General features: G+C 36.7%; 1 protein-coding gene across 1 annotated transcript in view; it reads left to right on the plus strand.

Annotated features, from left to right (window-relative positions):
- The window catches only part of DST (dystonin), a 316,005-nt gene that overhangs the window by 255,730 nt on the left and 35,618 nt on the right, over window positions 1-24,657 (plus strand). The window contains 14 exon segments of the mRNA XM_086608314.1: window positions 759-965; window positions 4,709-4,828; window positions 5,009-5,116; window positions 6,822-7,040; window positions 10,134-10,337; window positions 13,181-13,412; window positions 13,764-13,990; window positions 14,697-14,819; window positions 15,573-15,674; window positions 18,193-18,294; window positions 19,146-19,319; window positions 20,123-20,278; window positions 22,652-22,849; window positions 23,373-23,501. Of these exon segments, the coding sequence (XP_086464440.1) occupies window positions 759-965; window positions 4,709-4,828; window positions 5,009-5,116; window positions 6,822-7,040; window positions 10,134-10,337; window positions 13,181-13,412; window positions 13,764-13,990; window positions 14,697-14,819; window positions 15,573-15,674; window positions 18,193-18,294; window positions 19,146-19,319; window positions 20,123-20,278; window positions 22,652-22,849; window positions 23,373-23,501 (2,301 nt within the window).

The raw sequence follows: 24,657 nt of genomic DNA on the forward strand, positions 1-24,657 counted from the left end.
TACCTAATTCTGGGAAAACTCTTTAAGTTGTCAAACAAAGTTGTTTTGGTTCTTTATTTGTGGCATGGATAAAATCCTGTAAAGTATAAAAAGAGTCAGCATTTAAAATACATATTACTGATTTTGTTTAACAATATTTATTTCAAAAGAAAAATTGTAGTATGAACAGGATGTGCAGACAGTGTTGTGAGGCAAAGCTAAAAAAAATACCTTTCCATTAAATTGCTTATATATGTATAAAAAGAAAAGAAATGAAACAGCGATGGGGGTTTCTGTACAGGTAAAAACTCATTCCTGAATCATTGTGTGGTGATTTGATTGGGATTTAATCCAGTCATTGCTTGTTTAAGAAATCACTTGAATTCATCATATTTTGCTTTATTACATGCTTGATTTCATTTGCTGGTGATTTAGGTCCTTATGGAGTCACAGGTTGCAAAGAATATCTGTTTTATTTTCTTTGGTTGCTTCATTAAGTACTAACAACTCTTACAAAATTGTAAAGAATTTCAGACCGTCAGATATATTCTGTAGAAAATCATCTTCAAGAATCACCCACTTCTCTGTCAAACAACTTGCAGTATCAGAAAACTAATACAACTGAGCTGAAAATAAGTATGCAAATTTTTCCCTTTGGTTTGTGTGGAGAACATTTCAGTTCTCAACTCATGGAGTAGTTGAAAGAATAAAAAAACATGTGCAAGCTGTGTGTGTTCCCCTCATACGCTGACATGTTTACTTTAAACGGCCTTTTTCAGGAGTTGAAAATAGAAGTAAAGAACAACAAAGGCTTACTGGACACTTTGAATGAAGTTGGCAGTGCCTTTCTGGAGCTGGTGCCGTGGAGGGCCAGAGAGGGGCTTGACAAGATGATAACGGAGGACAACGAACGGTACAGATTAGTGAGTGACACGATCTCTCAGAAGGTGGATGAGATTGATGCTGCCATCCTGAGATCTCAGCAGGTACTGAAAACTGTTCTTTGGGTAGAAGCAGATAATCTCTGGCAATGTGTCACTGAACAAAAGATGTCCTTTAATAATGTTGCCAAACATGTGTTGTGCTTGGGCAACAGAAAGCCTGTTTGAATGGAATGGGACTCCACTGTTCAGATATGAATGCCAGAACTCAGCTTTTTTGTTGACACAAACACCAGTCTTGTAGCTTAAAATGCTGTAACTATCTTGTGACTCCTGAAGCGGGAGTTTGCTTAACTTAAGTAAGAACCGAATGGCCCCTGTCTTTCACAGATCGCGTTGTGTTAAGTAAAATATGGTCCAGATCCCCTGCCAATTTCACTGGACGCAACACTGAAATCATTAGTGTTGCCACACCTGTTAGCATCAGCTGATTGTCTAGCTCCTCTGTACTTTCCACAATTAAAAGCTGGATCATCTTGTTCAGGCTGTAGTGGAGGATTTAAATAACAATTGCTTTTATTCATATCCACAGTGCTTTTCTTCTTGGGGCTCAAAATTTTAGTTATTTAACGTGTGGAGGTTTCTATGCACACACATATGTATCTGGGCACACTTTGAGAACTGGCATTCTAATTTCATCACTAAATAGTCCCATATTTAAACTCTTTGCTTATAAATGCATCATGGAGACGCAATTTTCCAGTGTCTGCCTACGGTTCAGACATAAAAATATTGGTGGAGATTTCTGTTTCTGCTAATAGTTCCCATAAACAGTTGTAAGTGGACAAGGAGAAAGCATCTGTGACAGTTTCAAAGTTTGTTGAAAGCTGACTGAAAGAGGCTGTGGCAGTAACTCAGAGCTCCTTATAACTAACGTTAAAAATAACTTCATGTTTAACTTTTTAAGGGGTTTGCTATGAATATTATCTTGTCTCACTAACGAAATCCTCAAAAACAAAGGGTGATATTTTTCTTTTCAGCGAGTGATAAGCTGAGATAGGAGAGTGTATGCTGGCTCTCCTTCAACTTTTCTGAATTACATATGTTGCGTCCCCTAGCACAAATTTAGCAGATTCATGTCCAGGCATGAAAGGTCTAGAGCTGCTGCTCGACTAGTTAACATTAAGAGGGCACGTTGTACCCTAGTCCTGCATAACCCTAACCTCCACTTCAGTCCAACTCACATCACCACAATATACTCTTATATGCCATATCTTGTGATAAATGTCAAGTGGCTTAACACGCTTCCAGTCAAGGTTAAGCTACTTTCCATTTAGCTCAGAGAAAGACCATGTAAAATAAATGTTTTTGGAGAAGCTAGTGCTCTGTAAGCTTACCCTGTGGCAACCTGTTCAAGTGCCTGTACTATTAAAAAGCTTTGGGTGGAGGACAAAGCCACCAAGAACATGAGGGTTCAATGGAAGTAATGTGGGGTTTGTGCTGGACGTTACTGGGCCAAGGTGACAGAGGCAGTAAGCTATGTGAACAGATGAGCATGTTGTTTCATTTTGTTAACAGGAACTGGAAGGCTTAGTAGACTAATGCAACGTCCTGTTTTTTAACTACCTGCCCAAAATGCTCTCAGGTGGATAGAATTATCTTAAGAGATAAATTCAACTAGTGTTTTAATCTTAATTTCTCAATACTTAAGGCATTGCTTGGCATCTTACCCTAGCGCAAGGAGTGCTACGTAGAAACAGAAGGCCATATTCTACATTTGGCTTACTTGCTGTTCTTCACCTTGAAGCAGCCATAGAGAGCGCTTTAGAAAGCATTCATGGAGCAAATCACAATGTCATCATATTTAGAGGTCATTCATTCCTGGGTAGAAGAGAAAGTACCACAATAAACTGTGCTTGGTTAAACTGAGTGGGGATGAAATAGATGATTTTATAGTGACTCAAGTAAAGTTCAGGGCTCATAAATAACTGTCGTGCATAATGGAAAGAAAACACTTCAAGTTTTGGATGCAGAGAATACCAATTTTCTGCTTTTTATTCCTTAATATTATATTTGAACATCACAGATTGGAAATCCTATACCCTCAGCAAATGGAGTTTAGAGTCCTGTCCTTCTTTGATGCTATGTAACCTCGAAGTTTCACTGCCATGCCTTGATTTTATCATTTCCATTAAACATTTCCTCAATGTTACTTACATACCTGTGGATATTTGGTATCAGGAAGTCACACTGCAGCTAATTTGTGCATTTAACCCCTTTGAAATCACCTTCTTTATTTCATTCATTTGGATCATAGATCGACTTCTGAAAAGCTTGGTTGTGAACTGCAGTTTCTAAAGCCAGGATTTAACTACCACTGGTGCATGTGCTTTCATGCTAGTGTTTACTGTACTGATTGTTTCAGGATATGCCTTTCTATTAGTAAGTCACAGTATTTAGGACAAAACTTACTTTCTCTTACTTTAAATGGGAAACGACATATAGTGAAAAAGAACATTTGTACTCTTTCATGTAACAAATGGATTCTAAAAGCTGAAAAAGATTGACTCATTTCTCTGAGGATGAAATCTCAGAACTGCTTCTTTTGTTTTTGTGTGACTCATGATTAACCACTAAGACAAGACTGATTTAGTGGCTAAAGTGAACTCCAGCTACGTTACAGGAGCAGGGCTATCATGGTCCGCAGCCGCAGAGGCGCAGACCAGCAGATTTAGTAAAACAAGAGAGACTCAGAGTAGTCAGAAAGAGACTTCTGAGGAAAGCGTGGATATCAACAACACAAGTAGGAGATTCTGACCTAAAACGTCCTGATAGAGTTTCACAATAACTCAGAGCCATATTAATGTTCAGCTAATTGCAGTGAGGGTCATAGTTTTAAATAAATAAATAAATAAATTAGTTCCTAGTAGTTTCTGTGATGACTGTTGTGTGCATCTGGTCATCCCATGTCATATTTCTCTATGGCTTAAGCTCAGAGCTGACCCATTGAGTACTGCAAAGTGTGTCTGCTAAGATACATGCCTATAAACTTGAGCTGAAAAGAGAATGTATGATTTTTTTAAAATTTGGTCTTTTCAGAAGAATTAGATCCCTATGTACTTCTTTTCAGGATCTCATGCTCTGCTTCGCAAATTAGTAAGAAACAGATCCTTTAAATCTTCTCATTACTTTAGTGCTTTGAGGTAATTTCTGAAACATACAAGTGTTGAGTAATGGTAGTCAAAAGTTAATCTTTTAGGAAAAGGACTGGCTGCACCCAAATGCCCGAAAGAATTTTCACAAATAATCCAAGGTCTGGTTTTGTATGAAATCTGGTCTTCTCTGAATTCAGTGAGGTTTTTCCACTGACTTAGTTGAACTGTGACTGTTTTGCCTTTATCATTTAATATCAAAGCAGCTCTTAAGATTAAAAGGATAACATCAAACAGCTATTTTTTTAGGATAATTGCAATACTAGCAGTAGTAATAAACATTGAGATGGAAAAGACATGTGAAATAGAATAAAATGAAAATAAACAGTCTCGTTAAAATTCTGAAATTGTAACTTTTTATTTTCTTAGGTCTGTTAGAGACCTGTAGGCTTTGGAGAACTGCATTTGCTTCTGTTGCTTTGTCACGCTTATGAATTAAACTGCTTGTATTACAATCCCTCAGAACCATTTTGGGCTTTGTATTTCATTTATATAAAAACCTCGTATGGAAAGTGAGCTGCTCTCTTTCTAACAATTGAAAAGTATGCTTTTCAATGTTCTTTAAAATTTTCGAAACAGTGATTCTAATTTCATGTCTGTAGAACCACTAAACTAATTAATGTCTCCTTCATTTAGTTTGATCAAGCAGCTGATGCTGAATTTGCCTGGATTGCAGAAACAGAAAAGAAACTGATGTCTCTGGGTGATATTAGGCTTGAGCAAGACCAGACCACGGCTCAGCTACAAGTTCAAAAGGTAAAAGAAATGCATTTCCAACTGTCATGTTAATTATTGGCCGGCACACTCTCCATCTAGAAAATGTACTGGCAAGATTCAATTTTTAGTCCATCATAATGCATTTCAAAAATAAGATTTTGCTCCACGTACTCTATTTATTATTTTTATTTTAATGACCATTTTTTATTGTGTTTAAAGGCTTTTACCATGGAGATTTTGAGGCACAAAGATACTATAGATGAGCTTGTTAAATCTGGGGATAAGATTATGAACACGTGCACCGAAGAAGAAAAACAGATCATGAAGGTAAAGTTCCTTAAATCGCAGCTACAGTGGTAGACAGACAATATATAAGTAGAAGGATTCCTATAGCGTCTTTTTTTAAATACTAATGAAAAAGCATTAATTACAACCGCTTCTAGTCTGAGGATTGTAATACTAGAAGAAATGCTGTTGTGTATCACTGACCTTCCTTCAGGATGTTCAAAGAGCAAACAACTGTCTACTTGCTTCATTGCCCAGCACTAATTTGGAGCCCCATTTATCATCTTCATCCATGGTAAATAGTATTTTAGCCAATGGATGATGGAGTGAGTAGGTATTAGTCATCTGGGATGTTGTGTGTGGAATCTGACTGTTTATCTTGCCCAGTTCTCTTGGGTCAGTGACTCTCTGGGTGTGTGTATTTCTGTGCTGATTTCAATAGCTGTGCACCTCAGTGTGAATCTTTACTTTCGTTTCTGCCAATTTCAGTGTGGACCTTATGTGTCAAGATTATTCCATCCTGTTGACTAACACAGCCCATCAAAAGCATTCTTATGCCTTTTTTTTTTTTTTTTACACACACAGAGCACCTGATGTTTGGGCTATATATAGAGACAGACAATTTTTTTTGTGCTGGCATTTAAGAATGGGTTAGTTGTGAGGTTTGGTTTTTTTACTAAATTACATTGAGGCTGGGTATGTTGTGTAAATATAGTCCTTCCAATGACCACCCTTGTTGGACAACAATACTTTGCTAATTGTGCTCTGCTGCAGGATCTCTGGATAAATTTGATTTGGTCTTAAGTGAATTTAAAATAGATGGGAGATTCTGTATATGAAACTGTGGTCATACAGAACAGTTTTATGTGAGTCTCTATTAAATATTTGTATTTGTCAAAAATGCTGTATATCTGTGTGTTAGGCCATGTTTTGTCCTTTGGATAGCATCTCTATACTTAATTTACATGCAAGACATAACAAATGAAAGGATAGCTTGTTCTGCCAAAAAAGATTCTTTACTTCACATTCAATGGCTTGCTTCTATGTCTAGTTTTGCCAAGGCTAGCATTTATGGGCATTGTCACATACAATATTTCATAAAAATGATAGCATGGACAGTCTTCCATGGAAAAATGTATAGCTAGTTGATACTTTCTTTTATTATCACATGCCCAAATACAGTAGATTTGTGATATTTAAACCTTGTAGTTCTATCGTATTATTGATGGTAACACATCCTTCTTAATTAATGTATCTAACGTGGAAAATGTTTTGTGGTTTCTGTTGCAAGTTTGTAAGCTGCAAGCACAGCGGTATACCCTGCTATCTTTTAGATTTTAAAAAACCCACTAGATTTCTGTGTATTATTCATAATTTGATTCGAAATGCTGTGGAAAACTTTGTTTCTGCCAAGTGTCACTAAGGATAAGTGTCTTTAGTAAGGAAGTGGGGCTAAGACCTGCATTCAAATCATTTGCAGCTTGACTGGAAGCCCTATGAATACACTGTTATTTGTAAGTATCAATATCGTTAAATATGTTTAATTACTTTGAAAGTACTCTGCCAAATTCTAATCTCCCAGAATATTGATTCTGTCCACCTTAAACACTGATACTGTAGAAATATCAAAACTAAAATTTGGTTCACTGTGGTTTGGTGCCATAATTATGAAAGATTATTTGGAAATGAAGGTAATAGACATATGGAAAAACATACATTGCTATTTTTTGTTAATATTAATTTACAGAAAAAAATGGAAAGCCTTTTACGGAAATACGATGCAGTCTGTCAGATGAACTCTGAGAGAAACCTCCAGCTGGAACGGGCACAGTCTCTGGTTAACCAGTTCTGGGAGACCTATGAAGAACTTTGGCCATGGTTAATTGAAACAGAAATGATCATCTCTCAGCTTCCTGCGCCAGCACTTGAATATGAAACTTTAAAGCAACAACAAGAAGAGGATAGGGTAAGCATTTTGCCAGTTTTGAAAAACAAAGTGTCAAAAGCCAAGTAGTATTCTGCTTAGAACTGTGGAATACTCTGCTAAGTTCTGAAAACCAAGACAGTTTTACTTCTTTTGAAAAAAGAATTACTTAGAATAGTATACAAAATAAATACATTTTCAATCGTGCCTCTACTGTTTCTCGAGCTGTGCATGCAAACAAGATTCACTGGGGAAGGCAGCAAACAATGTATAAGCATAAAAGAGGCTAAAGGGGAAAAAAATTGCCAATGTAGTGAGAGAACTGAGCAGACAAAAGCTGGTAGTTCAGAAGTATATTTAAAAGTACACATTAATGTCAATATTAGAACAAACCAAACCCATAAACAGAAATAGATGTGGAATGTTGTAGCAAGAAACAAAAGGAGGTAAAACATCTAAACATCTGAAGAACTGGAGTACCTGCTCTCAGCATGATGAAAGTGAAATGCTGCCTTTGTATACAGTCTATATAGAAATATGCACATATGTTGATCCTATGTACATGTAAAAAAATTTGGCTTTTGTTTTGTTGGTATCATTGGAACTTAACTTAGCTGAGCCAGGAGGATGGGCAATTAGAGGGCCAAGAATTGATTGCTTGGGTTCCAGCCAATCTCATTATCATTTCTCGTGTCAAGTATGTTTGTTATGTAATAATTAAAAGAAATAATTGTTTACCATCACATCACAAAATAGAGGCAACAATGTTGTAGGCTCACCACCATATGTACTTTCTTACATAGAGGAATAATCAGCTGGGATAAAAATGAGTATGTTTCATATATGGCCACTGGTATCCCATGGAATCAGATGTATCCCGCTGAGGTTAATAACCTGCATGTTTTGGCACATGCAAATCCCATGTGGCTACTGGAGATACCTGTCTCTCCATGCTGAGCATAGAGTAACTAGATTTTTTTTTTTATTTTAGCTGCCTCAATTAAGTGACTCAAGTTAGATAGGATGAACCCTGGCTTCAAAGTCTTGTTTACTCTGAGACCAGTTAATGATGATGTGCCACTCATGTACTGGTAAACACTGGGTTCGCTCATTTGTCTTCCTATTATGTCCACAATGAACAAACATGGTCTTTTAAGACTAGCTATATAACATGAGCTTTACAAACTATCTTGATTAGTCACTGTGATCCAAATCATGCTTGCTTTACTTACAGGATTGTTCCTCATCTACTTTAATCATTCTGCTTGCATGAGAGGCCCTTCAGATGAGCCTCTATTTTTGCATTTTCCCTGGGCTATGCCATTAGTTGAGATTTGTTTGTTAAGTAGAAGATTAATGTCAAGCAATTTTAACACGTAATCTGATCTGAAATACTTGCTTACTGGAATTGTTTACCTAATAGTAGATCATGCAGAAGACTAAATCATTTATTGTTCTATCAAAAAAAAAAAAAGACGACAGTTCTGAATATGAATTGAAAACAGTTTTCTATGTTCACTTACATTTCTGTTCTGAAGTATTTACTGATGACTATCTTTGTTCCAAGTCATAGAATTCATAGAGTTGTTTCTGTGTGAGCAACATGCGGTCAATTTGGTTTGAACTGAGCTGTGGGCAGATTGCTAGCATAAGGTCTGGACCCAGAAATGTGCACTCTTGTGGCCTTGTGTCATATCATTTATTTGTGCACAAAAATGGAACACACAGAATTATTTTCTAAAAACTTTCAAACTGTTCTTAGTTCCACCTTTTCCTCTTCTCTGCTAATCAACATTTTTCTTTTAGTGAGATACACAAATAGTTACATTCTCAGTGAGTAGCTAGAGTCTGGGGGTTTTGCATTTTCATTGGTGTTTTGTCATCAGGGGACCGTGGAGTGTCATGGTCACTGTCTTTTCAGTCTTCTCAACCTCTCCTCTTGGGGAGGAGCAAGTAAGCAAGCCAGTATTAGGATTTCTTTTTAAGGGAAGGACCTTAGTTGAAGAAAAGAGGATTTATTTACACTGAGGCTGATAGAAGCCTTTTTCTGTGTCTTCATTGATTTAAACAAACTCTGAGCTGGGAGGAACAGAGCATGTGCCTTTCATGTTCCTGCACAGGGGCTTTAGGATAGAAACAAGCGGTCACAGCACCGAGAGGGACAGTCAGATTTTTCTGAAATGGGAGGAATGAGCTGGGCAAATAAATAAAACTGGAGGGAAGGATCGGGCTGCTCCCAAAAGAAACCTTTCCCTTTTGTCAGATCTATGAGTGCAAGTAAGCAAAATCAAAAACCTTAGGCAAGTTGGAAGACACCTTGTGACCTTTCACTTCCACAAGCCTCTGCACAGTCTTCTGTACAGTTTTGACTTTCTTTGGGGTGGATGATGAGAGGAAGTAGAGAGCTGAGATAAAATTTAATTTACTTATTAATTACTGGTTAAACTTTGTGTCAGTTAAGTAATAGCACTGTTGCGAAGACAGAGGGTTCTTGTGGGCAGAGGGAAGACTGCCAAACTAAGTTGATAGGTCTCTACTGACAGTCTTCCTTTCGTTCTTTTCACTGATTTCTTTGACCGTTCCTTGTGCTAGTTTCTTCTTCTTAAATCAAGGATAATTTGAATTAATATTCTTGCAGTGCCAGTACCTCTTTTTGTGATGTTCTTCAAAGGAAGGCTTTGCGTCAAGTGACAAATATCAACATGGAGAGTATATACGTGGTGGTGTTACGCACATGTCTGGAATATTGTTGCCATTTCTGTCATTATAGGTACTAAAAATGATGGGGAGTGTTCTGTTGCCAGCATCATATGCATAGTTAGCATCTTATATTTTACCTGTAATCATATGTCCTATGTATGTAGGACATAACCCATGTCCTACAAGGGTATTGCACGGACCTTTCCAGCATGCCTCTAATTGTGATGTTTCATGCCTGGATAGCTTTGTGTTGGAATGGGAGAAGACATCACTGGCAGAGCAGTCGCTAACTTTATTTGATGTTATTTGTGCTTTACATTAGGACGAAGGGTATTTGTTTGGAATTTCTTGCCAGCTGGATGTGTTAGAAGTGCGGACAGCTGTAATGTGGTGGTGCAAGCATGAGAAACTGATAAGTTCTTTCGTTTGTTATAGCAACTGCGTGAGCTGATCGCTGAACACAAGCCTCATATAGATAAGATGAACAAAACCGGGCCTCAGTTGCTGGAGCTGAGCCCAGGAGAAGGTTTTTCTATCCAAGAGAAATATGTGGCAGCTGACACCCTTTACAGTCAAATTAAGGAAGATGTCAAAAAGCGAGCTCTGGCACTGGATGAAGCCATTTCTCAGTGTACCCAGGTATCAATTTAAGTTTAAAGTATAATTGGATTCATTCAAATGGAAAGATACACAGACGTTGTCGTCTTACATGTATATATCAAGGCTAAGCTGCTGTTTTATCTGTATTTTTCAGCCTAATGGCCTGTGAACGTTCATATCACTGCTTATGGCATTGATTTTTCTATTTCTCGAGGGGTTATAATTTTATATATTGGTCAGCGTTACGACTGCTGCAGTTGAAAAATGTTATTACTTCTTAATTTTGAAGTTAAAAAAGGAAAATTTGGTCTAAAAATGTGGGATTTTATTTTCACTTTATTCCATTTTCTCTTACTGGTCTGTTACTAGCTCATGCTTCATTTGTGTATGGATGTCACTGTTGATCAGTTAACTTGGGTGCAGTTATATCTCAAACTTGGCAGCTTTAGTTACAGTCTATCACTTATGGAACTAGAGGGTAGCTTGGCAGTGGTAATACCATTTGGTCTGCGTTGCAGACCCATAAGAACTTGACGTAACATATGCTTGAACTGTTACGTAAAAGTATTGCAAGCAAAGTGTTATCATAAGCATAAAATTCAGATCAAGTCCATAAAAGCTGTGTATCTGAGGTGCCTCAGCCTGTGCAACGAACCTCGACGGAGTATTGTTAGGTATCATCACATTCTAGAGATTTTTAAATATAGCATTAATTGTCATGAAGCCCAAACTGAAATTCTTTTACTCCACCCCAAATTCAGAAAATAACTTAGTAAAACTGTGTACATGAACCCATACAAAAACCGGAATTAAAATATTTTGTTCTATACTGATATTTTTATAGGAAATTCCCTTTTTTCTCTGTTTGCTGGAAATTAATTGCTCAGGTCTAAAATACTAAATAAAGAAATACACCTTAAAGTTCTCAAGTCTACATTCTAAATAATTTTTGTCATAGGTCATTGTACTTAATGTCATATTCTTAGCCCCTGCAGACTGAGTTTAAGAAACTAAGGAAAAAAAGTGACATCAGATATCATCCTGCTTTTGAACTGGTTATAGACATCATATTATGCTTTAAGTCATTCTAAACACCTTCCTTATTCACACCTCTGAAAGATGCCTGATTATTTAAATTCAGTGTTTTTCTCTATCGTAAACACTTAGTCCTCCCCCTGTTTGGAGCTGCACGTTTGAAAATCAAGATATTTACTTAGCGTTCAAGTTCTTGCTTTGTATGTGGCAGACATTAATACGTTGTACTGGCTAAATACTGAAAGCAAGAATAAAAATGCATTCTTTGGTAACAGCTAGAATATAATCAGATGTTGAGAAAATGCTGTATTATTTATGCAATACTTTAACGTTCATCTTATGTACATAAATGTGTATGCAAATGGCAAAGCAAAACATTTTAACGCCCAGAAAGTAATTTTATATAATGTCCTTTTTTTATTAAGATATGTAAATATAAATTATCAGGGCTCTGTACTATGATGACTATGTCAATGTTTGTCTAGACAGTCCTAGAAGAATAATTATTTAACCCTTCAGGTTTTAAATTATATTAAATTGCATTATGTATCAAAGGCAGGACATAACCTATGGAGCCAGAATGAGAGGTTATAACGACTTGCATTTTTCTCCTTTTAAGTTCTAAAACACCTTGTCTCATTCATTGAAGCATGAGTATAAGGAGTCCCACTGAATGCCCTGACAATTTTAAAATGTTATATATGTGTCCTAAGGTTAGACCTGAATATTGCCAATTTAACTTCAGGTTTTATCCCTTTTGTAAGATTTTGTTGCCACAGTCAGTTTTTCAGAAGTCTCGAAGGTGGGAAGGCTACTTATCTTTCATAACACATTTTGCTGGCTTGTATGATATTCACACTTCTAACAAAAACACTGAGTCCATAACATTGGTTACAGAGTCTGATTTGAAGTGGGTTGTATGGTGAGAAAAAGTAATTACATTTGTATAGCCTGTATTCCTTTGAATAGAAAGCATGTATCTGTTTGTTCGCATAAGGTAACCCTGTTTTGCTCTTTCTAGCAGCTTTCCCGAGTGTAGTCAAGAGTGCTTATTGTAGATCCTGGAAGATCATTAAATGCACCCACAGTTTATTAATTTCTGTAATTTGAAAGGGACATGGTGGTGAGCTACTTTTAGGAATCTCAATAGATCCAAAAGCATATAGTAAAGGCGGACTTTGGACCCGTACCAAAGGATGAACCATGTTACCGTAGCTGTAGTTGAGTTTCTGGGCATCTACCTGGGCTCAGTCAGACATCGGTGAACATAATACACGCTGTTGTGTGGTTTTAGTTGCAGCAAGTAACATCCTTTTACTGCACTAACAAGCATCACCTGGGCACTAACAGCTGTCTTTTTGAATGACCTTACATATCAAATCCTCATTGGTGGTCATATGCCAGTATGTTGGTCCTGATATGAAAAGGCATGTATTTAATATTAAGGTAAATATCTTTCTAAAATGATGAAATCAGAAAGCCATGGCTCTCCAAAATAAGGGACAAACTGTCGTATGAATTATGCAGGACTTAATGAAAATAGATTGTGCCATATGTGTGGTATCTTCAGATGGACTGTCTCAGGACTGAACCCAGACTTCATAGTAAAACTCTTACATCTGAGAGGAAGTACCATTTTGCAAGGTCACTTTTGTAATTTAGGTATTAAAAGAGGGGAAGAACCACAAAGAGGGGTATTGCAAGTTGCACATACATTTGTTGGGTAGAGATGTTAAATATGTTAATTCTAAAGTACCGTTTTCCACAAGAATTTCAGATGCTGTTTTTCAGTTGTCTTTTTTTCTCATTTCTCTGCTACTTCTTTCTGTCCTTTACTGCCCTCCTAGTTTCATGACAAGATAGATCCAACTCTTGAGAGTCTGAAACGCATAGTTGAACGTCTGAGGCAACCACCTTCAATCTCAGCAGAGGTTGAGAAGATTAAAGAGCAAATCAGTGAAAATAAAAATGTGTCAGTGGATCTGGAAAAACTTCAGCCGGTGTATGAGACACTTAAACAGAGAGGAGAGGAAATGATTGCTCGCTCAGAAGGAGCTGATAAGGATATATCTGCTAAAGGTACTAGATTGAGGAAAGTTTCATATAGTGGAAATGCTGCAAGCTGCAGCATATAAAAACCTTCATTTCTGGTGACCACTAATCTGGGGATTGTATTCTCCTGGAGAAGCTGCTAAAGATTCATAAAAGCAAAGCATTCATTTGAAATAATTCGTCGTGGATATGACCTTTGTTTTAATTTTAAAGGCCATGTTGGTTGCTTCCACTTAACTGTATAAGGAGTCCTGTAAAGAAACGATTTTAGAATCTGAATTTTAAAACGTACACATATGTTTCTGCTGTAGAACTGTGGAGAGATTTATGGCCAAGAATCTTTTGCCAAGGTAGTAATCTAGTTCCTTTGTTGTTTAGCTGTTCAAGATAAACTAGACCAAATGGTCCTCATTTGGGATGACATCCAGACCTTGACTGAGGAAAGGGAGGTCAAATTGTTGGATGTAATGGAACTAGCTGAAAAGTTTTGGTGTGATCATATGGCTCTTGTAGCTACTATTAAAGATACTCAGGACTTCATTCGAGAACTGGAGGGACCTGGAGTTGACCCATCTGTAGTCAAGGAACAGCAAGAAGCTGCTGAGGTCAGTAGAAAGTATTTCGTTGACTTAAAGTATTTTATTTACAGTATGCAGAGAAAAGACAGAATTACTATGAAATACTACAGGAGAATGTATTTTTTTTAAGAGACTAAGAGGCCTAATTGAATAGAAATGTACTCTAATGATATCTTAAGAATCCGTGGTAAATAACATATATCAGTGCTTAATTACATTGAGCATGCAACATGTCTCTGTCATTATATTTACATATCTCTTTATAAAAATGTATATAATAAGCATGTGACTGAGACTTTTAAAAGTTATACATACTTTAGATTCCCTGAGTAATACGTAACATCTAAATGAAAGGTGTACAGCTGTATTATGCTCTGTGTATTATGCTCTAAGCCTGTAATTACTTATGCTGATAGTTAAAGATCTGAAGGTTGAATGATCACCTCTGAAAAAGAAAACACTCTGATTAAAGAAATCTAATTTAAAACTTCCTGCTCATTTTTTCCATCTCACGCAAAATGACATCATAAGCCATTGTTATAATTTAGACTGATGTCAGTTGATTTCACTCTGACACTGCAAAGGGATGCTTATATTTTAAGCATCCAATTGTAAGTCCAGGTGACTTGAAAGAAAACAAAGGTGGAATCCTGCTGTGTTCTATCTTGAAAGCAAGCTGTACATAGATTATTAAATTTAGTATTAGTAGTGTTGGATTCTTTTCTCTTTGTAGGCTGCTAAAGAAGAAATTGATGGACTGCAAGAAGAACTAGAAACAGTTGTGAACCTTGGCTCTGAACTTAGAGCTGCTTGTGGAGAGCCTGATAAACCTATTGTCAACAAGAGTATAGATGAGGTATGGGAAATGCAGCTGCTTAAATCTGTTAGGTGCTTGTTCAGCTGAAATTGGTACATCCCCTCCGCCCTCAACAAATCTTGAAAACAAAAATTTTGTGGCAAAAGTACGATACCCCAGAAGTGTGTTAAAGTAATGTTTGCTTTTTGGGTAAATTAATCTTTACTCAGATTAGATTAGAATGTACAGACAATTTTATTTTATTTATTTATGGGTTAAAATTTTTGTAAAAGGCAGAAAGATTTTTTTGTAAAAATACTTACTGATTAATACAATAGATGACTAGTTTTTACAAAAGTAGTGCTAGAATAAAATTAAGATAAAATAAATTTAAAATAAATGTCTTATGCCAAGTGAGACATCTTAATTGAGAAAATCCTGTTTGGAGAACTACAGAGTACTTGCAATTTCTCTAATGTTCAGCAATGTACATTTCTTTTAAGCTACCTTTTTTTATAATGATGCAACTCCAAATAAATTAATAATAGTATTTCCCATATTAACCGTAATCCCTATGTTAATAAAAATATTCAACAATCAGTATTGAAGGTTACAGCTTTTGTAATCTAGAACCTCAAGTGTATTCTGAAGGAAACTAATTATGCAGTGATAGGGAGAACAAGAGTGTTAACATGGAATGAATATGAAATATTCATGCTTAGTTTATTGGTGTTATTGATCAGTGAATAATTAGTGAATGTACATTATACAGCAGTAAAATTCTTTTGTCCACTAAATTGCACTTACTTGCAGCTGAATTCTGCCTGGGATGCCTTAAACAAAACATGGAAAGAACGGGTGGATAAGCTTGTTGAAGCTATGCAGGCAGCAGTTCAATACCAGGATGGACTGCAGGTAAGATGATGTGATACATATGACTCAATCTGGAGTCAACAGGATTTAATGTGATTGTAGTAAAAAATGTCACGTGATTGGGTAAGTGACAAGTAATGTATCACTCTGATTATAGTGACTATTTTCTTCAGTAGACAGATACTTTTACTCAGGGTTGGTTGGGTTGGGGATTTCTTTGCGTTAAATAATAAATCCATATGAGTTGTTTTCTTCATGTAGTTGTTAATACATTGCACTATGTTTAGATTCAAAGTGAATGTCCCCTGGTTTATTGGTAAGAGCAGAGGTTTTTTCACACCACACAAATTCACAGTAATCCTGCTCACGTTTTCTTGCAATAGATAATACTTCATATACTAGACGGGTGGAAGTTGTGACACGTTTACATGATCTGAAAGGAATATAATACAGGTCCATATACTCACTTGCTGCTGTTTCGAGTGGAGGACAGTGAAAGAACTTCAATTTTATTCCACCTCTTTTAAAAGCCAAATGTTTAAGTTTGAATTTAAGCAAAAAATACTATTGACATAATGTTGCTGGACCATTATAGTCATTCGTAGTATAATTTAGCTAATCACAATACTTCAGAATCATAGAAAGGATCTTAGAGATCATCTAATCCAACCTCCCTGTCATGGGCAGGGATGCCTCTCAACTAGATCAGGCTACTCAAGGCTCCGTCCAACCTGGCCTTGAACACCTCCAGGGAGGGGGCATCCACAACTTCTCTGGGCAATTTATTCCAAAGTCTTACCACCCTCGTACTGAAGAATTTCTTCCTAAAATCTAATCTAAATCTGTTCTCCTTCAACTTAAACCTATTTCCCTTGTCCTATCAGTGGACACTCTTGTAAAAAGTCCCTCCCCAGCCTTCCTGTAGGTTCCCTTCAGCTATTGGAAGGCAGCTATTAGGTCCCCCCGAAGTGTTCTCTTTTCAAGGCTGAACAATCCCAGCTCCCGCAACCTGTCCTCATAGCAGAGGTGCTCCAGCCCCTGGATCATCTTTGTGGCCCTCCTCTGAACACGCTTCAACAGATCTATGTCTGTCTTATGGTGGGGACACCAGAACTGGATAGAAGGTGATTCACTTTCTAAATCTGTAGGTAAATTTTCCAGCAGTTTTTTTAAGATATCTTTTCTCTATATGTGCTGTGGTTTGGGTGATTTTTGCGTATTCTTTGCACATTTTGGCTGAGTGGCAAGCCTCATATCTTTTGTCAGTTAATGACTAAAGGAGATTGAAACATTTGAAAATATTCCAAACATGTTCAGATTTTGCAAAACTTTTTTTGCTCAGTGGAATTACTGTCTTTCTTGGTACATCAAATCTTCAAAATTAGATTTTCACATGGCACTGAGGACAATTTCTTGTGCGTTCAGTGCAGATCAAGCAGCAAGAACACTCCTTAATAGTAATGCAACGTGCTTGTTTTCCAGTGCACCCGCACTATGTATTTTTCTCCAAGTTCTCTTATGTTCATACTGCACAGAGGTTTACTCGTAGGGTTACATTAGGAACACTGCCATTGATTTAGGTGCTTTGTATTTCCTGTGGCTGTGCATTGGATATCCTACAAGCTTTGTACTTTTTGAAAGAACTGTATTTAAATACTGCCTTATGCTTATTTCAATAGAAAATATGACAGGCATTGTAGGCAAATTGTTAGTGGCAGCTGCCTCATCCTGTTGAGCTTGTTGAGGGTAGTGCTCCTTTTCTCAAGGAGCTATGTAGCAGTGGGCAGCTCTGACAAGCCATCCTAATCCCTTCTCCTTAATGAATCACAGATAACGGGCAGGAGGAAAAGGTCCTAGCAGGGATGTTTTTTCCCCTATGCAATTACCCAGATTGATAAAGCTGTTCTTAATATGTAAGTGGAGTATTCTTGAGGTTGTTTCTGTGTTACATCAGGAGCAAAAGAAGTACCCACAAAGCCTCAGAACTGGGTGACTTCATTTGTTTCTTAAAGTTGTAACTGCGTTATCCTGCAGAGATTCAGTCAAGCTCAGTTACAGCCTTCCCTGTCTAATATGTGCTGAATGGGTCGTGCTCCATGTTCCTTACACAGATAACATTATCCTTCAAAAGAAGTTTGTTTGTAATCATCATTTAAAGTGTGTTACTATTCAGCTACCACCTTCCATCTTTGCTGCAAAGGATGGCAGAACAGTGCTTGTCTTGTATTTACCTTTCAGGGTATTCTTAAAAATTCCTGATTTTACTCAAGAAGTAGAGTGCTACTCTGCATGTATAGTACTGGCAGAATATTGCTGCTAATACAAGCTCAGTCTTGCAGCATGTACATTCTCATAACCATTACATGGAATACTTTAGTTAATATTTAATCCCTTGTATTGCAAGAAAACCTAGGTTTCACTGAAGAAAGCTATTCTCTTTCAAAAAGCACAGCAGTATTGTTCTCTGGAGTGAAAAAAACCCTGATATTTTGCTTAATACAACTTTCAAATATGGTGCTGTTTCTCTGCTCATGCTTCAATTTCATGCTATGATTTTCAGGCAATATTTGACTGGGTAGACATTGCTGGCAGCAAGTTAGCATCTATGTCCCCAGTGGGAACAGATCTGGAGACAGTGAAGCAGCAAACTGAGGAACTTAAGGTATGAACTAGCAATTTATTTCATTTATAGTTTCATCTGTTTGCATTTTTCTGTGTTGTTTAGTATTTTTCAAGAGTCAAAAGCAATTTTCATTTTCAATTTCTAATAAAAAAGAATCTGTTATGAAAATTTCAGATAAAATTTCATTGCAAACTTTTCATTTTAAAATGTGATACCTTTTAAAATCTATATATCTATATCTATATGCTCCTGATGTTGGCAGACTGTTACGCTATATGTAAAAACCAGGAATGTATAATGATCAGGGAACGTCCTTGATTTTGTTGCTCATTTGTGTGTTTTTTGGCTGTGGGCAGGTCGTTGAATCCATTGGTTTTATGATGTAACTTCAAATGAACCATAAACTTACATAGTTTAGAACAACACACGTGAGTTGTATTCAGACTGCTGCCCAAGTTGCATGTACAAGAGAGGGTGCTCTACTAAAGAAAATTTACTTTCAGCTCCTTTGAAGCATAATTCTGTTTGAAGTTTAAAGTATTACATTATCACAACCACAAGAGCTAGAATTTACTCAAGATATATTCTGCCTTTTTTACAGACCAGGGAGATCATTGGAGAATACTTTCCTATTGGACATCTTTATCATCCTCTGGTCACAGTTAGCAGTATCTGCTAGAGTAGTAAGACATTGTTGCATATTTTCAGTTAGCTGGGACTGTCTGGATTATCAGTGTCTTACAAACATTTTGATCCTGGGAAACAAACCTCGAAATTTATGAAAGTTGACAGTGATGCATTAGTGTTATAAATACTGCTGTGCTATGCTATATTCAAGATGATCATTACTTATGATATGGTTATTTGTATTCTTTTTCTATTTACCGTAGCAATTTAAGACAGAAGCTTATCAGCAACAGATAGAAATGGAAAGACTGAACCATCAGGCAGAACTATTGATGAAGAAGGTAACGGAGGAGAGTGACAAGCACGCTGTTCAAGACCCTCTCTCAGAGCTCAAACTAATGTGGGACAGCCTAGAAGAAAAAATTATAAATAGACAGGTAAATAAACTTGAAGGTGGGGGCTTTATTCATGACTTTGGATTTTTGAGAAAAGCTTCTTATTGTGTATGATGTTTGTATCACTTTTTTTTTTTAAATTATGGAACTATATATAATAGATTTTGAATTTTACAATTTACTGAGTTATTTTTATGGTTTTTAAACCCTTAGCGGTATTTTTTGTCACTTCCTCTGTCAGCAATGCCATGTTGAATCATTATTTCATTTTGGTTATTTGATGACATCTTAAGTATCAGTCGAAAACATGTTTATATGTGCAAAAGTAATACTAGCTGCTGAACTGAGCACTTCAAAAAAAACCCACAAAACCGTAATATTAAACTGTTTCAGTGCTCTTTCTGTAAATTATCTAAGTGAAAGAGACATTTAAACAAGCAGTGCTTCAAAGTGGTTTGTTTTTTTTCTAAATTGAATCATTTCACGACAAAGAAAAGGTTTTAAAAAGATCATGCACGAAATTATATTTCTATTGAAATAACATTTGAAGTGATCAAAAACTACTGTCATATCTCTGATGAGAGAACCTTCAAACTTAACTCTGCTTTGGTTCCATGGGGTCTTTGAAGGTCAGGAATGTAAGCCTGGAATGTAAGGCTTTACAGGGGAATTGCTAACTCAGCTCCAACTATAAAGCAGTTGCTTGTGTTGGATAACTGTTTCTCCCTGGTTTTTATGCTATCATATGCATGGACTCCGCTCTGGATTATGGTGACTAATGGTAATATAAGCCAATTCAATAGCATTGTGAAACCATTTTGTTGTTAATTTTATTTTTACTATAGCACAAGCTGGAAGGTGCCTTGTTAGCCTTGGGACAGTTCCAGCATGCCCTGGATGAGTTACTGACATGGCTGACGCATACAGAAGACTTGCTGAATGAACAGAAACCTGTGGGTGGAGACCCCAAGGCTATTGAAATTGAACTTGCCAAACATCATGTATGTAATTATAATGAATATTAACTGGAATGTTCTTTTGATGTTTATCTTAGTGATGAGTCTTGTAGTAAAACTTAGCATTTGATAAATAATTCTCTAGAGAGATTTTCAAGATGCAGATTATAGCTGAAATGCAGGCTTGGAATAACTAATATCTTTCCTCTTGCTCCTCCATATTCCTTCCTTCCTTGCATATGCCAGGCCAGTGGCATAGGTTTTAGCCAAAAAGAGCAGCTCACCCTGGTCTCCACCTTCATTCACCTCAATTTGATCCAGGGAACTCAAAAGTTATTGAACATGCTCCCCTCCCTAAAGCAATGGCCAGGTCTCACAAAATGCATGTGGCCATTACACATCTTTTCTTCTTGTTCTTCCTTCTCAGAATATAATGATTTGTTGTTTTGAGTTCTGCAAAATTGTGTCTCAGTAGGGTCCAACTAACACAAAGAATGCTTCTCTGAAAATGTCAGCAAATTTTAGGGGTGTCCACGCCCTCATCTTTTTCTCTTTGTTACATACAATGTAGAGTTTTGGGTGTTTTTTTTTGTATTTTCACTCATTATTGTGACTTTAGAGCCCATGGAAGAAGGCTTCTGTTGTGTCTTTGTATTGAAGAGCATATCCCAGGAGCAAGAGATCTTCTCTACTTCTTTGTGTGACTTGGTGCTGTTCATATGAAGTGTTCTTTTTAGGCCTGAAGATTTCAAACTAACCTTGTAAATCCTCCCCTTTCCTTTAAATCTGCCATTTAATTTTTGTCCTGCATATGATGTGAAAAGTATTCAGAGTCCCTTTGGATTTAGAGAAAATGGATTGAAATTGACGGTACAAACATAATTAAGGCATTTTCACGGGTTGTGGTAATGCAGCTTCTGAAAACATTTGTGTGGTCCGTTGGAATTTGAGCAGAGTAAAATACCTACATGCCCTGTGTGACTACTGTTAGAAACAGGCCCTTTAAAAACAAAAACAAACAAACAAACAAAAACCCAACAAATTACAAATCCAGCTTCCGCTCCACGAACCTTTTATATTCTTAGTGAACAGAAGTGGTTTACTGCTGAAGAAGCATCCAGATACCATTTATGACTTCATCTACCTTCAGTGTTGAAGGAGTTCAGCAAACACATGAACGAATCTGCTTCCTTTTCATAAAACGGAGTTTGTAGGTTAGAAAGTTCACTCAGTAGTGCATCCTGTGGTAACCTGGAAAAACATCCATCTCTTGAATAACTTAAGAAAGAATAGACCTTGTTCTTATTCAGCCTCAGCAGGAAGGAAGGGAATAAGATGCATTTGCTTCTGTGAGTATCCTTTTTTTTTTTCACCCTTTTAGGAAAACAAAGTAACAAATATCTTCCAGTGCGTAGCTTAGAAGAATGAAACAAATGCGATGCATGTTTTGTATTCAAGGGCTGCTTGTGACTTGCTATTTCATAAAGTGCTCTGTATAGTTTATTTAAAAGTTTCTTTGTATTTAGCTTTATATTTTTTCCATACGCTAGCATTTTGAGGGAGGTGAGTTTGAACCAGACTCCATGGAAGACAGTAGTCATAAACTTGAATTTCTTAGATGGGGTTTACTATTCCTTTCCCAGCCATTTTGCATATTCTCTTTCTCTGTTCTTTATTTCTGGCATTTTAAAGCATTATCTTTTTTTCTTTTTTTTTTTTAATTTTTTTAAACCTTTCCGAAAACAGCATCCTTTACCCAAATGTACTTTTTGCATTTTATGGTTTTACTGTAGTTGGTGATAACAGGTTTTCAACCAGATGGAAGAGGTCTTGTGGTGTTAGTATTACAATAATTCCCCAGCTTTTAGCACAGCTGAAGTGTCTTGGCAGCCTGACATAATGCAAAATGAGTTGTAGACCTGAAATGCGTGGAAAGACATCGTGGCAGTTGGGTTGTTGAATGGCACAGCAGGCACATAGTATTTTTGTTTCTCTCTCTCCTCTCTAAGAGTACTGCCCCACAAGCAATTGGCTCTGCTATATATAACACTGTTTCCACACCTTACTCTCGAAACCAGAGAAAAATCCTATTAAAGAAAAGCATGTAGTAGATTAAGGAAAGTGAAGAAATGATTTGTCACTAGCAGTACCAGAAACCTTTCATAATTTCAGAAATACACGTATTCAGATGGAAAATACTATTTTTTCAAGATATAAAAATAAAGTACAGCGTTTTGGCAGAATGGTCTGTTACTGCTTTTAGTTGGAGACCTTAATTATCATCTTTAATTGCTAATACCTCTGCGGATGTTAAACCATTGCCTTGTCACTGAATTAAAACTAACTTAGTCACTGTGATTACCTTCTTTCAATAACTTACCAACATGGCCAGTCATATATGCTGTGTTACAATTGTAGGTGCTACAAAATGATGTTTTAGCTCATCAGTCTACGGTGGAAGCAGTTAAGAAAGCAGGAAATGACCTGATTGAATCAAGTGCTGTTGAAGAAGCAAGTAATTTACGGAGCAAATTGGAACTTCTGAATCAGCGCTGGCAAAATGTGTTGGAAAAAAGTAAACAAAGGAAACAGCAGCTGGACAGTGCCTTGATCCAGGTGAACAGGAAATGATCAAATAAAGAGATAACTCAGAAAAAGTGGGGTTTTTACATGAAATACATAGATACATGTTTTAGAAGTTGGCCTAAATCAAAACCATAACTCAGACACTCCTGAATTTGGAGAAAGTTTGAATCCAGCTGTATTGTCCACAGCTGGCCTCTTGTCTTTTATAGTGCTGAATTAAGACTTCAGCTTTTGGCCTACATGTTTTAAAAGGGTGGAATTTCTGTACAGGTCTATTATTCAGGGAAAACATTGGTCTCACAGTTGCTTGTTTAGCCTGCTTTCAAGATTTCCGTGGTGTGTGTTTGTTTTTTTTTTTTCTGTTTTTATCATTTAGACTAGTTTGAGCTAGTTTAAAGTTTGGGGTTTTTTTCCTTTGATTTTTTTTCTCTTTCATTTCCTTTGATTATTGCAAATATCTGATTAAATCTGTTGTCAGTATACATCTGCATCTCAGCTAGTAGTAGAATGGAGTACATTTAAGTAAGCTCTGAAATGTTATGGTATAATTTAGGCCCAAGGTTTCCATGGTGAAGTTGAAGATATGCAGCAATGGCTGACAGACACCGAACGTCAGCTGTTGGCATCAAAACCTGTTGGAGGCTTACCAGAAACAGCAAGAGAGCAGCTTAATACCCATATGGTAAGTATCAGTATTAGAATGCTTTTCAAATTGCGTTTCAGGACTAACTATCTTTCAAGAGTGTTTATGGTAAATACAGAACATGTTCTATATATCACAGTGTCTGTACAGTATCTTAAAAAAATTTAATAGCCTTCTAAACAACACTTGTTATTTTCAGCGTTGGAAAAGTAGTCATTTGGGAGATGCCCAAAGCTGAACTGTTAGTAGTGTTGAGATAGAAATAAAAGAACTTTTGCATCCATATTCTCCGAAAGAAAAGCAGGAAGTCTTCACAGATTTTTCAGCGATTCCTATTATTCTTCTCCCTTCGGTTCCCATAACTACATTTATGCTTTTTCTAAGATACGAAGATGAATCTAAAAGTGATCCACATTCATTAGTCTTTGAATTAAGAGACTCGATCCTTGACTCTTTATCTAACCAAAGCTGACATTAAAATCATCATTAGCACAGATGTAAGAAGGACTACTGGCTCATATAGAGACTCTCCTTTAATTAGAAATGGCAAGCTGATCAGGATGCCTGAATATTTCCCTTCCTTCCCTTCCTTTCTCTTTAAGAAACATTCTGTGGATTTCTTCAACCCTGTAGGACTGTACAGGTTAAAAAAAGACACTTAACTTGATCTCTTACCTCAAAGGAAGGTGGTGCATAGTGCTGCATTTTTATAAAACCATACTGTGTTGTTAGGCCAGGATATAAGCCCAAGCCCAGCGATCTGAACTCCTGACCTCCTGGCTCAGGCGTAAGTGATATTTACTGAACTGTTCATGAACTCGAATGTGCCTGACACAGTTTCCATTAAAACGCTGCATTGTCATAGCTTTAAAAATCAGATTTTATTTTGGAATGATGCTAAAGGTCATTGCCCACTAATGTGAGGCACTTTTTTTTTTCTTTTTTTCCTCTAAAATTTACCAGTAACTATTTTTGTGAAGAAAAATAATTTACAGTTTTAAAATCAGTTACAGCAGGAAAGTAGGAGAAAATACAGAAATAACCTTGTGGTTTTGAACCTCCTTAGTCCTTCTCTTTTTGTCTTTAAAAAGGCAAAAAAAGCCTCCCCTTCCCTGCCCCTGCCATGAGGATTGAGCATAATCACGATTCCACGGGAGTCAGTGGAACTCTTTCCAATTTTCATCCTGGATTCAAA

Source organism: Tauraco erythrolophus, chromosome 2 (genome assembly GCF_009769465.1).
Source record: "Tauraco erythrolophus isolate bTauEry1 chromosome 2, bTauEry1.pri, whole genome shotgun sequence".
NCBI lineage: Eukaryota > Metazoa > Chordata > Aves > Musophagiformes > Musophagidae > Tauraco > Tauraco erythrolophus.